Source organism: Vigna unguiculata, chromosome 5 (genome assembly GCF_004118075.2).
Source record: "Vigna unguiculata cultivar IT97K-499-35 chromosome 5, ASM411807v1, whole genome shotgun sequence".
NCBI lineage: Eukaryota > Viridiplantae > Streptophyta > Magnoliopsida > Fabales > Fabaceae > Vigna > Vigna unguiculata.
The window spans coordinates 16,108,559-16,123,357 of record NC_040283.1 but is presented as its reverse complement, the minus strand read 5'-3'; the positions used below and the strand labels follow the sequence as shown (position 1 = coordinate 16,123,357).

Genomic DNA, 14,799 nt, shown 5'->3' with positions numbered 1-14,799 from the left:
ACGCTAGCAGATTTACTTCCGAAAGGCAGTCCAATTAACATAACATTCAATTTCATCAATGCAGAACTATAATTATCATATAATTAATTAAATAATATTAAAAAATATGAGGAAGATTCATCTAAAATAAAAACCGTAAAACCCTAAACTTTGTCCATAATAGAGAACTAAAAAATAGAGCGTAATGGTTTTTGACCTTCAAAACCCTAAAACCCTAACACAATACATTACCTTGAATGAACCAATGAAATTGAAGAAATGAAGAAAATCAAACAAGAACGAAAACTCTAAAACCCTAATACAATACATTACCTTGAATAAACCAATGAAGTTGAAGAAATGAAGAAAATTGAACAAGAGCGAAAGTATTGGGTCGACTGTGAACAACAACAGGCGCTTGCGGAAGAGGATTCGAACAACTGCGAATAGTTGGGAGGGAGTGTCTGTGAACGGTGATGGCTAACAATGCGAACGACTTTGAAAATGAAAATATTGCTTTTGGGAATGGAGGGAATTCATTTAAGAAAAAAAAGGGTCTAACAGATTAAAAATCGGGAAAAAATTTTAGAGTAAAAAAAATATTTATTGAAAACTGACAATTTTAAATGACATAATTTTCAATAGTAGTATGACATTTGATAATACGATAGTTAAAAACGCCATATTTTACATGTAAAATATGACAGTTTTAAAAATGTTATATTATACTGCAAAAAAACGACATTTTCAAAGAAACGCCATATTAAAAACGCTGTTATATACACGATTTTTTGTAGTGATTATGGCTAATAATGGTGTGATTGTGATGCATTTATTATTATATACAAGAAAAAGGTGAGGGTAAAGGACACAAATAATCTCCCTTTAGTGTCTCTATTTATTTAACATGGGTTTGATGCTTAAAGTTCTAAGGGAAAGTATATGTACTCACAAGGATAGTTCCCTAATACCTAAATATCAAGGTCACTAGAGCTATGTCTCACTTCATGACATTCCTTCTTTTTCTTGTTTTTTTCATCTCTTTTTTTTTTCTAAAATTAAAGTTTGAAAATCTTTGAAGAAAATAATGTTTCACATTTTTTATTTTTTTTATTTTTTTGAAAATAAATTTATTTACCTGGACGAAATTGGGTGTTGACAATTCACATTTTTTATTAAATATTTTTATATTAAAATTCACATTTTTTTATTAAATATTTTTATATAATATATTCAAATTCACATCATTATAACTTTGATATAAATATTAAATTTGTCACATCTTTAATATGGACAAAATTGGTCAATTTTAAACAAAATTAGGACTAAATTGAACAAAAATAACAAATATAGAGACCAAATTGAATATAAAACATTTATTTTGACACGTGGTATGCTACTGGGTTGACACATGGACATTTTAAAAAAATTTAAAAAAATTTAAAAAACTAGGAAATGACACGTGACAATTACTGTTCATGGTCGTTAATAATTTAAACGGTGTTAGAAAAAAATGATTCAATTGAACAAAATTGACGAAAATTGGAACCTCACTAGTGCAAAATCGCATTTTTAACTTGCCTTATAGGCTTTGGTTACTGCGGAACTAAAGCCTAAAAGGACACGGTGGCATTTTTGAAAATTTTCGAACTTTTTTGCCTCGGGTCCCTATCCAACCGAAGACTATAAGAGTTTTTATGCTTCGATTATCACTCAACCGAGGCCTATAACTCGCCAGTGTTCCCCTAAATTTCAAAATTGCCATTGACAGTAGAGGCTTTGGCCTCGGGTGGAATAGGACCGAGGCTTATACGACTTTATGCCTCGGTTATTCATGGAACCGAGGCCATAGATTTTATTTAGGGTTCCAAATTCGCGAACCCTGCACTTGTTCATCTTCTCTATGCCGACCCAAATTTTTCTCATCTCTGTGAGCATGGTGCAGATGCAGGTTTGTGTGTGCAGGTGCTTCCTCTGCCATGACTTGTTGCTTTTGTCGTGACTGCAGTTGCACTCTCCGCTGCCATGGTTTAGGCGAGGTCCAAGGTGTTTCGTTACTGTAGATCTATTTCTGGCTCACGCGTGGAGGCTCGCGGTGAAGCTGCAACAATGGTGGTTCGCTGCCTTTGTTCGCCAATGGAGGTGATGCTGCCGCGCGAGATAAACTGGTGCAGATCTGCTACAAGCACGGTGATGAATGGATCTGTTGCGGTGGTTGCGTCGCTGAGGCGTGGTGTGGTTGTTGTTGCGTGGTTCATTTTGGTTGTAGATCTAGAGCTTTCGTAGTGGCGGAGATGGTGGTGTCCGCAAGGTTGGATGCGCGAATGGTGGCTGGTGTGTGAATCTGCCATGGTTGGATGCGTGAAGATGGCTTCAGTTCTCATATATATACCCGAAACAAAAAAGTCTCTCTATGGCTTCGGTTCCTTCTCCTTTTGGTCTCGTCCCAATATGCCTCGGGTCTAAAACCGAGGCAGAATGACGAAAATAATTGGGGTCAAAAGCCCTTACTGTACTGGTGTCTATTTGAATACAAAATCAAAATTAGGCAGAATGACGAAAATAATTAGGGTCAAAAGCCGTTACTGCACTGGTGCCTATTTGAATACAAAATCAAAATTAGGACTTATTTGATAAAACTTAACGAAAATTGTGACAAAAAAGTATTTTAACATATATATATATATATATATATATATATATATATATATATGTATGTATATTGTAAGTTATAAATCCTTAAATTTTAAAAAATTCAAACTAATTAAAAATAATCTACCATTTTAATTTTATTTTCCATTTGAGTTTAAACAATGTCTATAATAACACAAGTTAAAAATAGTCATTTATAATGATAGAAATTGTATGTCAAAAATTAAAAGCAATTTATATATTTAAAAGCATTAATTTATTATAAATTTAAAATATATAAAATATACAAATAAATTACACTAGTTATAGATAATAGATCAATGACTTCTGATACCACACTAAATTTAATATTAAAGTATATATATTTGTATATAAAGCAAATTGCACATTATGTTCTTAGCTAGTGATCAATGTATGACACAAATTTCACAGGAGAAAATAAAGTTCGATAAACAATATACAAAGACAATAAATAGTTGAACCACATGCACAAATAGAAACAAGTTAAAACTTTTTAAATGAAAGGTTACAAGTTGGAGAGAGCCTTGAACAGAATGCCAGTTCTTTTATCATGTCAAACTCTTCAGTGGGAGAGCAGATTATCATGTCTTTCAAAAATCTTGCATTCTCCATAATATATTTTGCAAATTGAAACTCTATATGACTTCCAATATTCTTTAATAGACATGTTTTGAGGTGGGATGAGATGCATGTCGGAACCCGTTGTGAGAAGCTATAATCATCAATGTTATCTAAACTCTCTGCATATTAAAAAGGGAACAACGTTAGGTAAGTGAAAAAATCATGTTAGAAAAAAAAAAGACAAAATTTAAGAATATAATGTAACAAACCATGAGATCAATGGAAAGATTTTGAAGCTTGGGACAAAGCTTCATCACTTCGAACACATATATGGTAAGATTAAGATCATCGTCATAAAAAGTGCAATTACGACTGATTTTAAGGCGAGTTAAATTATGAAACATGGGAACTTGATCATGTTTCGGTTTCTGGCAGACCTACAAGAGTTAGGTCAAAAAAAAATTTTAAGGATTTAGATGTTTTCATTAGGTATAATTGGAAAAAAAATCAAACTTCTAAGAAAATCTAAAACTCATTTTCCATAAAATTGGACAGGAAAGGAAACAGTACCTCAACTTCTAGAAACTGAACATTGTAAACCACTTCCAAGGGGATTACATCATTCTCAATAACAGCTCTAAGCAAGTTAGGCAATCGTTTAAACTCACCCATAGCCTCGTAGTCACTGGATACAGTCTTAACTTTCAAGTCCTCAACATTAGGACATGCAGAAAGAAGTTGTGGAAGGGAATTACCATCTAAAATCGTAACAGAAAAAAGGTGTAGGACTTTAAGTAGAGTTAAATCACCCAAAGGAAAGGGGGTTTTTAATGCCACAAAATCCAATTTGAGAGCTGTAAGAGTTTTGCAGCAAAGTAGGTCAGATGACAAATGAATTAAAGTATTAGAGAGATTTAGATGAAGATATTGAACTCTGCCTGCGGACACAGCAGCTCTAACAAATGAGTTTATTTGATCATCAGTAAACAGCTTTTCTTCAGAAGCATCAATGCAGAAACAGAATCTTTTGATGGGTTGTTCTAAATTCCTGGCGAGGATGAATGTGCATATGGAAATAAAAGAGTCTGACTCTGGCTGTCCAATGAAAAAGTCGAAAGCAGGAACAGAGCGCCAGAGAGGTCTCCACCTTTTGGAGAGAATGCTTGTTGAGACTGATAGTTTGGTGGGAAGAAAAGAGAGAATGTAACATAGCACCTCATCTGGTAAACTGCTTATTCTATCAGTCATTGTGTCAAACACATAGAGTGCAAAGGGTGATACTCTACAATGGTAAATAAAATGCGTTTTATAGGCTCCCAACTAGTAATGCTTCAGCTTCTTCAAAGAAGTAACTCACCCATTGACCTTCATTCCCCTGCCATTGAGAAACTGAACCTCGTTACTCTCTCAATTCCTAAGCTTCAACCATCCTATCAATTAGTCAGATTCTGTAAATAAATCTCTTCCACTTGTTTCATAGTGATCAATGTGTTTAGTCTTCAGTTATTGCACATTTAGTTTTTAGCTAGTTTTTCATCATATAATCATGTATCAGTCTTAAATTATTTTCTTGGGAAAAAAACAAACTTTTAAAAGAATCAAACCCCATTTTTTCATAAAACTGGATGGGAAAGGAAACAGTACCTTAATCTTTATCACCAGAAACTAAACATGTCAACCACTTCCAAGGGATTACATGTTTCTCAATATCAGCTCTAAGCAAGTTATGCAATGTTTAAACCGGATCATAGCCTCAAGTGACCACCAAATAAATCAAATACATTCTCCACTTTCAAGCCCTGAACATTAGGACATGCAGAAAGAATTTGTTGAAAAAAGGATATTAAATTCAATACGTTTTAATCTCCTTAAAGTTGCAGAATTTTGTATCCAAATACATTATATGGCTTATTTAAATAAAAATAAATATATCAATTATCCGGATACATATAATCGGTCGGATTCACTGGATATTTGCATTTGTAGTGGCCTCTAGTACTCTATAGAGCCATTGTCAATGGGTTTCACCTTACCATGCACAAGGTTAGCCTTCAAACATCTAAGGTCATTATCCTACCAAATACTAGGACCTCCTGCTACTCTCACCAGAGTCAGTATGCTCTACGTGAGACTAACTAACTCTTTAGAGTTTTAGGATGCAATTCTTACTTGAATCCTTACCTAATTATATACGTTGAGGCACCACCACGAAACCTTACTAAGAGGATCGTGGAATTACGTCCATTACATAAGGCACCACCATGAACTCTCACCAAGAGGTTCATGGAATTACGTCCATCACACAAGGCACCACCATGAGATCTCACCAAGAGGTTCATGGAATTACGTCCAACTCAATACCATAGTCATGTTTCACCAACCAACCATAGGTTCATCATGCATATCAATCTCATGCCCATATACAACTAACCACCCAATCATGTTTCTTAAGCATACTCATACCAAGTTCATCATTTCCAGCCCATAAACCATTTAATACATGCATATTCACAAAATTCATGCTTTAAATAGAGTAATCCAATCAATCATGTGACCATCACCAAAAATAGAGAAGAAAACAACACTTGAGCACGTCCCTGCCCAGTTCTCGCTCAGACGAGCTCTTTTCGCCTAGGCGAGAGCTCGAGCAATGGAACAGTGGGGCTTTCACATTTTCTCGCTTAGGCGAGACCTCCTCACTTGAGCGAGATGACTTCCCGCTCAAAACTGGAGCTCGTCGTCTGAGCAACAACTCGTGCAAAAGCCTAGGAGCACTTCTGATACTCTCGCTTAGGCGAGATTCGCTCGCCTAGACGAAACTACCAGACTTCCTCCACTATTCACGCAAGCCAACACAGAGATTCACCCAGAACAAAGCACAATATATTTTCATATCATCGCAAGCACCATGCAACTACCTAAAAGCACGAAACAGAACCAAAAGCCAGCAAAATAAATTAAAAACATGAAACCCTAGCTTCCCTTAACTGGATAGATGATAACTAACAACACAAGCACCCTATAGAGGACCACCACAACTCCGAGAACAGTTTAGCGAGCTGAAAATAGTAACACTAGAACAAGGACTAGGTTACTCAGAGGAACTCTAGTTGGAACCACGAAAAACAAGTGAAAGAATAGAAAGCATGAGTCGATGACCAACTTAGGTGAAATAGAAAAGGAGTTGAGCTAGCTTGACAAGGAATAGAAGTCAAACCCTAGTAGAGCTTGTTGTTGTAGTTCTAAGAGGGAGGAGGGGAGCAGTTTTCTAAAAAATAGAAGAATGAGGGGGTTATGGCTGATTTTGGGGTTTTAGGCACCTTATGGGTTAGCCTTAGGTCCAACAGATTAGGACAGGCCCTTAAACATTAGGGTCAGAATTGAAGTGGGCCTTATATGATGAAAGGTAAAAATAATTATGATCCTAATATTTAGCATGACGAGACATTTGTTAAAAACAAAATTCCATCTCCTCTTATTCTTTTCATTTTTTTTAATTCTTTGTTATTCATTTATTTTTCAAATACAATTTTTTATGTTCAGATAGCTCCTAAGGAGCTTGGTTACTTATATTGACATCTAACCTAAAGAGGTGACATTCTTAAAATGTGATCACAAGATGCATGATGGTGGATTCTGCCTAGTAATCTATTAATGTCATTTGAAGTATGTAAGAATATATTTTTATATGTTAAATCAATTATAAGAAGTTAAATTCAATTGAGCTTATTGATTTTACGACTATGTAAACATATTTGAAAATTTTCATGTGTGGAATCAAGTTGTCCAGTAAACATAATAAAGAGATTGACAGATCATGAATTGTGCAAACATAGGCAGATTTAAGTGAAATCAACACGTTGAAATTAAAAATCAACAGGTTAAATATGACAGTTTTCAATTTTTACATATTGCAACTGATTTTTATGAAACCAATGCATGAATACATAAGATTAACATGCTAAAAACACATCATACCATATTCTTGATGTCTAATATACCTAGTTCATTTCTTAGCTTGTTAAACCTATCTCTAACCAATGGTTTGGTAAACAAATCAACCAATTGATGTTCAATTTTAACAAATTGAATTTCACAATCTCCCTTTTGAACATGATCACGAATGAAATGATGTCTAATCTCTATATGTTTGTTTTTAGAATGTTGTATTGGATTCTTGGTTAAGTTGATGGCACTAGTATTATCACAATACAAAGGTACCTTGCTTAGTCTTACACCATAGTCCAAAAGTTGATGCTTCAACCATATGATTTGTGCATAGTCATGTCCAACAACAATATACTCACCTTTAGTAGGGGAGAGTGCTACACATGCTTGTCTTTTACTATTCCATAAGATTAAACTTGAGCCAAACAAATGGCAAGTACCAATTGTGCTTTTTCTATTCAATTTGCATCCTATATAATCCAAATCTAAAAAACCACTAAAAATTACGATGAAATTACATAGATTTTATATATATATATATATATATATATATATATATATATATATTTATTTATGAGAAAAATATCATTATTTAAAACTGACAGAGATAAAGTAACATAATAATTAGTAAAGTCTAAAAACAGAGGACGCTCTAACTTTATTAGAGATTAGACAATACCACTTAATCTTAAGTTATTGTTTGAGATTCAATGCCATGTTAATGAAATATTAATTTGTGATAAATCTTGAAATGTCCAATTAAATTATCTAGGAAAAATAGTAAGGTTATTTCTAATGTATTTTTTGATAAATTTTTGGTGTGCTGAAATTCATATTTGTTTTGTGGGTGAATCGAGATTGTTGTAGAAAATATAAAAATGTTAATTAGTATAGTAGGTTCCTTGAACCTCAATTTTTTAAAAAGTCTGCAGAAAAATAGAATGATAATTCATAAATCCCATAAAAATATCTACATTGTTTCTTACATTAAATGTAATTATAAGTTACACTCTATATATGTTAATAATTAATTTGTGATAAATTATTCTTATGTTTAATTTAGTTGTATTTGGTAATTGATGGTTATCATGATTATTTACGAAAAAAAAAAAATTATCGTATACTTTATTTATTGCATAAATGTATGTTATAATGAAATATAATTTTTTTAGTTTCTCTAAAATTTAAAATTCAATATTTCATAAAAAAAATATTTATAAAGGCTTTAAATTTAACAACAGAATTATTAGTAATTAAAAATAGAACATTAGACCAAGCATTCGCATGCTAGAAAAGAGCTTTAGCTTCCACTGAAACCTCTATTCAAACTACGAACTCACTTTAAAAGGTAAACATCAGTCTGAAAGAATCTAAAAAGTAATTTTAGGGATTGAAATCCCTATTTATGATATTGATACCCTCAATTCAGATGTGCAAGCTCAAACACCACAACTAAACAAACTGTTTCTGTGATTTAGAATTTGACAAATATATGTGATGCGAAAGTTACCAGTATCACAAATAAAAACTGACAAAAAGTGAAAAGCACAACATTTAATTCAGTAATACTATTGTTCAGGATCAACCACATCTTTTAAATAAGATTATTCCATAAATGTTAAAATAAATAAGAGGAGATGAGAGAATTACTACACTAAGTATTTTACAATTAAAAGAAGAAGCCAGATTTTTTCTTGCACCAGCTCGGAACTTCGTTAAAGGTATAAGCATTATATATCAAACCTAAACAGCAGATAAACTGCAGAGGCACCTATCCCAGCATCACCAAGTGTGAAGAAACTCGCCCATTTAGCTACCAAAATTGCATGCCTGAACGAAATCTTGTTCATAGTCAACATACTTTGTCCAAAGAGGCTTGAATTGAGCCATTGCAATGTCAAGCCATGGTTTCATGTTGCCATTGAAGTGCACCACTGCTGCATTGTTAATCTCATCCATGCTGATGCTTGGATTATAGCCTAGTCCCAGAACATGCCATGACTTATCCAGTGGTTTAGTTGTTGAGTAATATGTGATCAGACCTGGTGGCAATGTCCCTAATTTCCATAGTGTTCTGTTTTCATTCTGCACCAGCATGAGCACACCATGTTAAAACATGATTAGTTAACAATGATTGGAAATGAAATGGACTGTGTGAGAATGATTCTATAGCATGTATAGTCACTGTTTCTATTTTAGTTTCTGAATATTATGCAGCCTCTAGCACCAATGCTAGTGATGCAATGATTAACATGCCATCGAATTTAACAGCATTAGCATGTAGCAAACAATGCCAAATGGGGTTAATAACAATCATAAACTAAGGGCTGTATGTTATAATAATACATTTTTATGAATGCAAAACAGTGAGAAACTGTAAAGTTGAGGTAAAATGATAAGAGAATTACCAGATTCTGCCAGTAATGATATTCTTCCGTGCATTTTTCCCTTCTCCAAGCATCCAAATCAAAGAAATTCATTCCATAAGCCCATGCACAAGCTTTTGGACTAAATTTTGCTTTAATCAAGGGGTGTGAGAAGTTCATGTACTGTGCATATCTATGGAATGATCCAAAACATGTTTCTACAGCTCCATTAACCTTGCCATCCATATCAATCTTCCACAACCCGGTAAGATCCTTCTGAACCACAATGTCATCATCCAAAAACAAAATTTTATGCAGCTTTGGGTACATTTCTGGCAAGTAGAATCTCAAATGGTTCAATATGGACAAATATTTGGGATTCCTGAACTTCATATTATTAGTGTCCTTTGTAGCATTCTCAAGCTTGTTCTCGAAGTAAAATCTCTGGAGGTTAGCAGACTCCAATTGTTTAAGGACCGGCACATAAGAAGAGTTCAGAAACTTGTAATCCTCCACTGCCTTGACCTCAATGTGTGCACCATTATAATCCTTCAACTTAAACATCACTTGCATTGCTCCAAGGTTCATCTTATCAGTCACAACATGAAACACATGCTTCCACGGCTCCTTTGCATTCTTTGTTGCTGAATTGACCACAACAGATGCTGCAACAACATTGTCAGAGAACAAGGCATAGTGGTACAGATTAGGATCTTCAACTTCTGGAGGGGTAGGCTTCCCCTCAGTTATGTACTTCTCAGGATGGGCAATCCTCTCTTCCATCAACCTCATGGAGAGACAATGCAAACTCTTTGGAATCGACTTGGCAGCAATGAGGCTCGAGAAAGCACCCTGCTTCTTTGCCTTGGTTAACTGCTCATTCACTGAGAAAATCGTATCCTTCAACTTCTGAATCTTGAGCTGGTTATCAAAGGATTCCTTGGCATCGCCAATCACCTGGCGTGTGGACTTAATGCGCTCCTTCACTTCCTTCTCCAATTGTCGAAGAACTGATTCATCAACAGGGGATGCATCACTGCTGAAAAGAGTCCTGTATTGAGGTTTTTTCATTAGATCTGAGAAGTTCACTGATAGCTCTGCGAAAATCCTGACAAGCTTTGAGCTCTCGAGCTTGAGTTTGCGTGCATAGGAAGCATACACAAGAGCCAAAGAACGATGATCATCAGCTTGCTTACGAATCTGGTCCAGTCGAGGCTTCAGAGGATCTGTTTTCAGAGCTAGAATGGATCTCCTTATTGACTCAAATCCATGTGAAATACCACCCTCAGAACCCTAGTTCACCACAACAACAACAGATCAGTAACCTTACTTCGTCAAACAAAAACAATTTAATGAAACCACCAAACTTTTCAACTTATTAATACCACAAGAACAACCCAAATGAAATCAAAACGAAACAGACCCTTTTTGATTCTCAAAAGAATTAACTCCGAATCTAGTTCCAAAGCACAACAACAATCTTGTACATTCCCCCAAAAAAATTTCCCTTTTAAGCAGCGACATTGAAATTAAAATTTTCCCAGACTACAAAAACAAATCAAATCCTGTAACCGAGAAAGTTAGAACACTTAAAGCCCAGTTCAAAAGCACAACAACAGATTAACATCCAAGCTTAATCTCTGTACTTTCCCATAATAGAAAACACAAACTTTTTTCACTTCGAGTAACATTGCATGAAAATCAGCAGAATCAAACCTAACACTAGATCCGGAAAGAATCGGATCCGACCCATTTGAACCCGTACAATAAGATCCAAAACTAACTCCACCCCACCAATTTTTTCTCCCAATTAAATTAACCCAAAAAGAAAAAGAAAAATCCAGAAATCTAAGAAATTGCAAAAAAAAAAAAATTGCTCCCCGGAAAAGAACACAGCAGAGAAAAAAATATACATAAAAAAGGTTGAAAATTAACCAAACACAGAAAGAACATTAGCTTACCGTGAAGTGGTGTTGATTGGAAGAATAAGAATGGGTAGTGAAGAGAAAAGAGAGGACGAAGAAAGTGCAGAGAGCTAATGATATAACAGAAGTGAAAAGTGTGAAGGTTGGGATCCTTGAACGGGGAATCCGAGGATTCACCATTTTGGTATGAGAGAACCCCGAAATCAGAGAGAAGAGGCAGCACTCAACTCCAGTGGACTCTCAAAAACATGCACTCAGATTCTCTCTTTCACTCTCTCTTCTTCTCAAAGAGAGACAGAAACAAAGCTCGGATTTGACATTTTATAGTTGAATTTAACTTTAAATATTATTATACAAAATATTAAAAAAAGGTAAAAGCAAAATACTACTTATATAGTATTTTTCTAGAACAGGTTAAGTGTTTATTACTTTGTTATAAAAGCAACATTATCAAACAATAAAACGACTTAACAGGTTTAACAATTAATTAATTAATTAATTTTATGTTTAAATAATTATTATAAAAAAAATTATAGTCATCTCCATTAATTTAGGTTACGCTACGCACATTTTTTTAATGAATTTTTCATTTTATGACTTAACTAGTAATTTAGTTTTTTAATTTTGTTACTTTTAGTTTGTTCTTTTTATTATTTTTTATTTAATTTAGTGTTCTAATATTTTAAAATATTTTATTCAGTTTCTTTATTATCTTTTATTTAATTTAATTTAATTTTTCTTAAACTATTCAATTTTTATCTTAGACGAATTAAAATCAAATTAGTAATCAATCTACATATACCTATTTAAATTTATTTTTTATAATTTATATATCAAATTACTTCACATAAATATTTAAATTTTTTAACTTTTTACACTTCATTTAAATATTTAATTTTTTTATCTTTAAATAAAATAATCTGATATATAAATTTATAGAAATTATTTTAATATGATTATATAAGTTTTTATTAAACTTAATTAGAAATTTTGTTTGAAATGAAAAACAATAAAATTAAGTCATTTAAAAAAGACTAAATTGAATCAAATCTAATAAAAAGATTAAATTAAATATTTTTAAAATATTGAAAGGACTAAAATAAAATAAAACAACAAATTAAAATACTAAATCAATATTAAATTTTATTTTGTTTATATTTTTAACAAATTATCATTGATATCTTTTCAAGTTTTTAAATATATATGCATGTATTATGGTAAATTAAATTTTGTTCAGGTATATTTTGAGAATAATGTAATGATCTTTTTCGGAAAATTTCCAAAGAACATAGTTTGATATTTTATATTTTTTTAAAAAAAATATACTCACCTTCCTAAATTTTAATATACAAATCGTAATTTAAATAAAACATTAGTTTTAAAATATAAAAGTAGTGATTTTTTCTGTGTAAAATAAAATTGTAATATTTTAACTTTTATCAAAAAGAAAAAGTGGGTGTGGTTTTGTTAAAAGCACAAAAAATATAAATAGTAATCTGTCAAAATATGAAAGAAATAAATATTCATTTGAAAAATTATAGAAAGTATAAGTGCTATTTTACTACGGAATATTATTTAACGTAGATTATCTCAATAAATAATTTCATATTATGTGTGTTGCCGACATTCCAGTGAACCTCAACCTGTGATCTCCGGTAGTGTCGGCTCTACTTTCCCACCGTCACCTTTTTGCTCTCAATTCCGCGTTACTTTTTACTCCGGTTGCCTGTTACCCACCAAATGTTGTTTTCTTTTTCTAATTTCCAGAGTGGAAACATCCATTTTAGCATATTGATTAGTCAGCCGCTTAATTTACAAAACAAAACATAAAGTTACAATCTTTTATTACTAAAACATTCATTAAGTAAAATTAAATTATTCTTTGTCTTATTAATTCAATTTTAATTTCTTAATTATGATACTTTTCACATTCTAACTTTTAAATCACATATTTGTTTATTAAATTATATTTGGATTGTTACTCAACTAAATCACAATACATTCAATACAGAAATAAAATAAGAAAAGATATTTATCAAATTTTCCCCAAATAAAATCGATAAATATCTTGTACCTAAAATAATAACTTAAAAACATACGAGTTTTGAAAAAATGAACTATAAATTAATCGTTTCACCTATGACAAAAACTTACAAAACATCTGAACCTTTATATTTAAAAAAAAATGATAAAAAAATTTACACAAAAGGTAGTTAGCCGTTTATAGGAGATTGTGATTTTGAAACGTGTAAGCTATGTGTTAGTATTTAGATAGTTTATTTTTACTTTTTTTAATATAATTAAGGATAAAATATGCATATAAAATGTGTATATTAAATGAGATATCTCATGCATATGTTATTATATATACACGTTGAATAAGGAAATGATATAATAATTTACAAAAGTCGTTATCTTTTTCAATTTTACTTTTTCTTTTAAGATGTTCATTTCATCATAATTATTCAGAGGAAGACTTTCTTGGCTCTTTTCTTTAAATTATTTGTTTACAAATCATTTATATTTATGTGTGAAATTTGACGGCAACAATTAATCTTTATTAGGAGTGTTAAAAATACTTTTTAGTTAGATGGAAGAAAAGAAAGAGAAATATTGTAGATTTAGTGGGTTTAATAATCTATAAATAACCAAAAAAATAAGGTTGATTTAGTAAATTTAGAGAGAGGTGAGAGAATTTAGAGAGAGGTGAGAGATTGTGTGTTCTACTCCTCCATTAATAAATATAAAAAACAACTAACATATGTTGAAAAAAAAATTAATCTCTACTAATTTAATATTGAAGTGATATATTTGGTTTGACAATAGAGTTTTTTGGACGTGTTTGAGTTTCTTTTGTGAATTAGGGGTTGTTAGAATTTTTATTGGAAAGTTAGTTAAATGTTTCATAGATTTTAGTGATTTTGTTTAGTTATGAGTGAATTGTCAGTAATTTTGGGTTATGTATATATATATATATATATATATATATATATATATATATATATATATATATATATATATATATATATATATATATATATATATATATATATATATATATATATATTATATATATATATATATATATATATATATATATATATATATATTATATATATATATATATATATATATATATATATATATATATATATATATATATATATATATATATATATATATATATATATATATATATATATGGGTTTTCCATGAGATGGGAAATGCAAACTATTAGCCCCCCACAAGGTGTGTGAATAAGTAATTGTCTGATAATTAGCAAGGAATATACGTCTTTCTACTAAACAGGATGTATTGAATTCATAAATCATTAGATACTTTTTTGA

General features: G+C 31.5%; 2 protein-coding genes across 3 annotated transcripts; both read right to left on the bottom strand.

Moving 5' to 3' along the window:
- Nucleotides 1–3,029: 3,029 nt before the first annotated feature.
- On the bottom strand, nt 3,030–5,010 carry LOC114184296 (F-box/FBD/LRR-repeat protein At1g16930-like). 2 transcript variants are annotated; one of them, XM_028071588.1, is made up of 4 exons: nt 4,858–5,010; nt 3,784–4,588; nt 3,483–3,650; nt 3,030–3,392 (listed from the first exon to the last, which is right to left on the bottom strand). In XM_028071588.1, exons 2-4 carry the CDS (start codon nt 4,459–4,461, stop codon nt 3,384–3,386), a joined length of 855 nt encoding a protein of 284 aa, XP_027927389.1. In that variant the 5' UTR covers nt 4,462–4,588; nt 4,858–5,010; the 3' UTR covers nt 3,030–3,383. The 2 variants fall into 2 exon arrangements, with proteins under 2 accessions (XP_027927389.1, XP_027927390.1); XM_028071589.1 differs by lacking the exon at nt 4,858–5,010 and having other exon boundaries at nt 3,784–4,674.
- Nucleotides 5,011–8,690: 3,680 nt separating this feature from the next.
- Nucleotides 8,691–11,764, bottom strand: LOC114184954 (galacturonosyltransferase 8). The gene is made up of 3 exons (XM_028072378.1): nt 11,489–11,764; nt 9,570–10,820; nt 8,691–9,246 (listed from the first exon to the last, which is right to left on the bottom strand). Exons 1-3 carry the CDS (start codon nt 11,630–11,632, stop codon nt 8,971–8,973), a joined length of 1,671 nt encoding a protein of 556 aa, XP_027928179.1. The 5' UTR covers nt 11,633–11,764; the 3' UTR covers nt 8,691–8,970.
- Between the last annotated feature and the right edge of the window lie 3,035 nt (nt 11,765–14,799).

Excerpts from the sequence above, each read along its gene's own strand:
- LOC114184296 (XM_028071588.1), bottom strand. The coding sequence starts at position 4,461 with ATGACTGATAGAATAAGCAGTTTACCAGATGAGGTGCTATGTTACATT. Across the intron at positions 3,651-3,783 it reads TTCAGTTTCTAGAAGTTGAG|GTCTGCCAGAAACCGAAACA; the intron begins GTACTGTTTCCT and ends TAACTCTTGTAG.
- LOC114184954 (XM_028072378.1), bottom strand. The coding sequence starts at position 11,632 with ATGGTGAATCCTCGGATTCCCCGTTCAAGGATCCCAACCTTCACACTT. Across the intron at positions 10,821-11,488 it reads CCAATCAACACCACTTCACG|GGTTCTGAGGGTGGTATTTC; the intron begins GTAAGCTAATGT and ends GTGGTGAACTAG. Across the intron at positions 9,247-9,569 it reads ATCATTACTGGCAGAATCTG|AATGAAAACAGAACACTATG; the intron begins GTAATTCTCTTA and ends ATGCTGGTGCAG.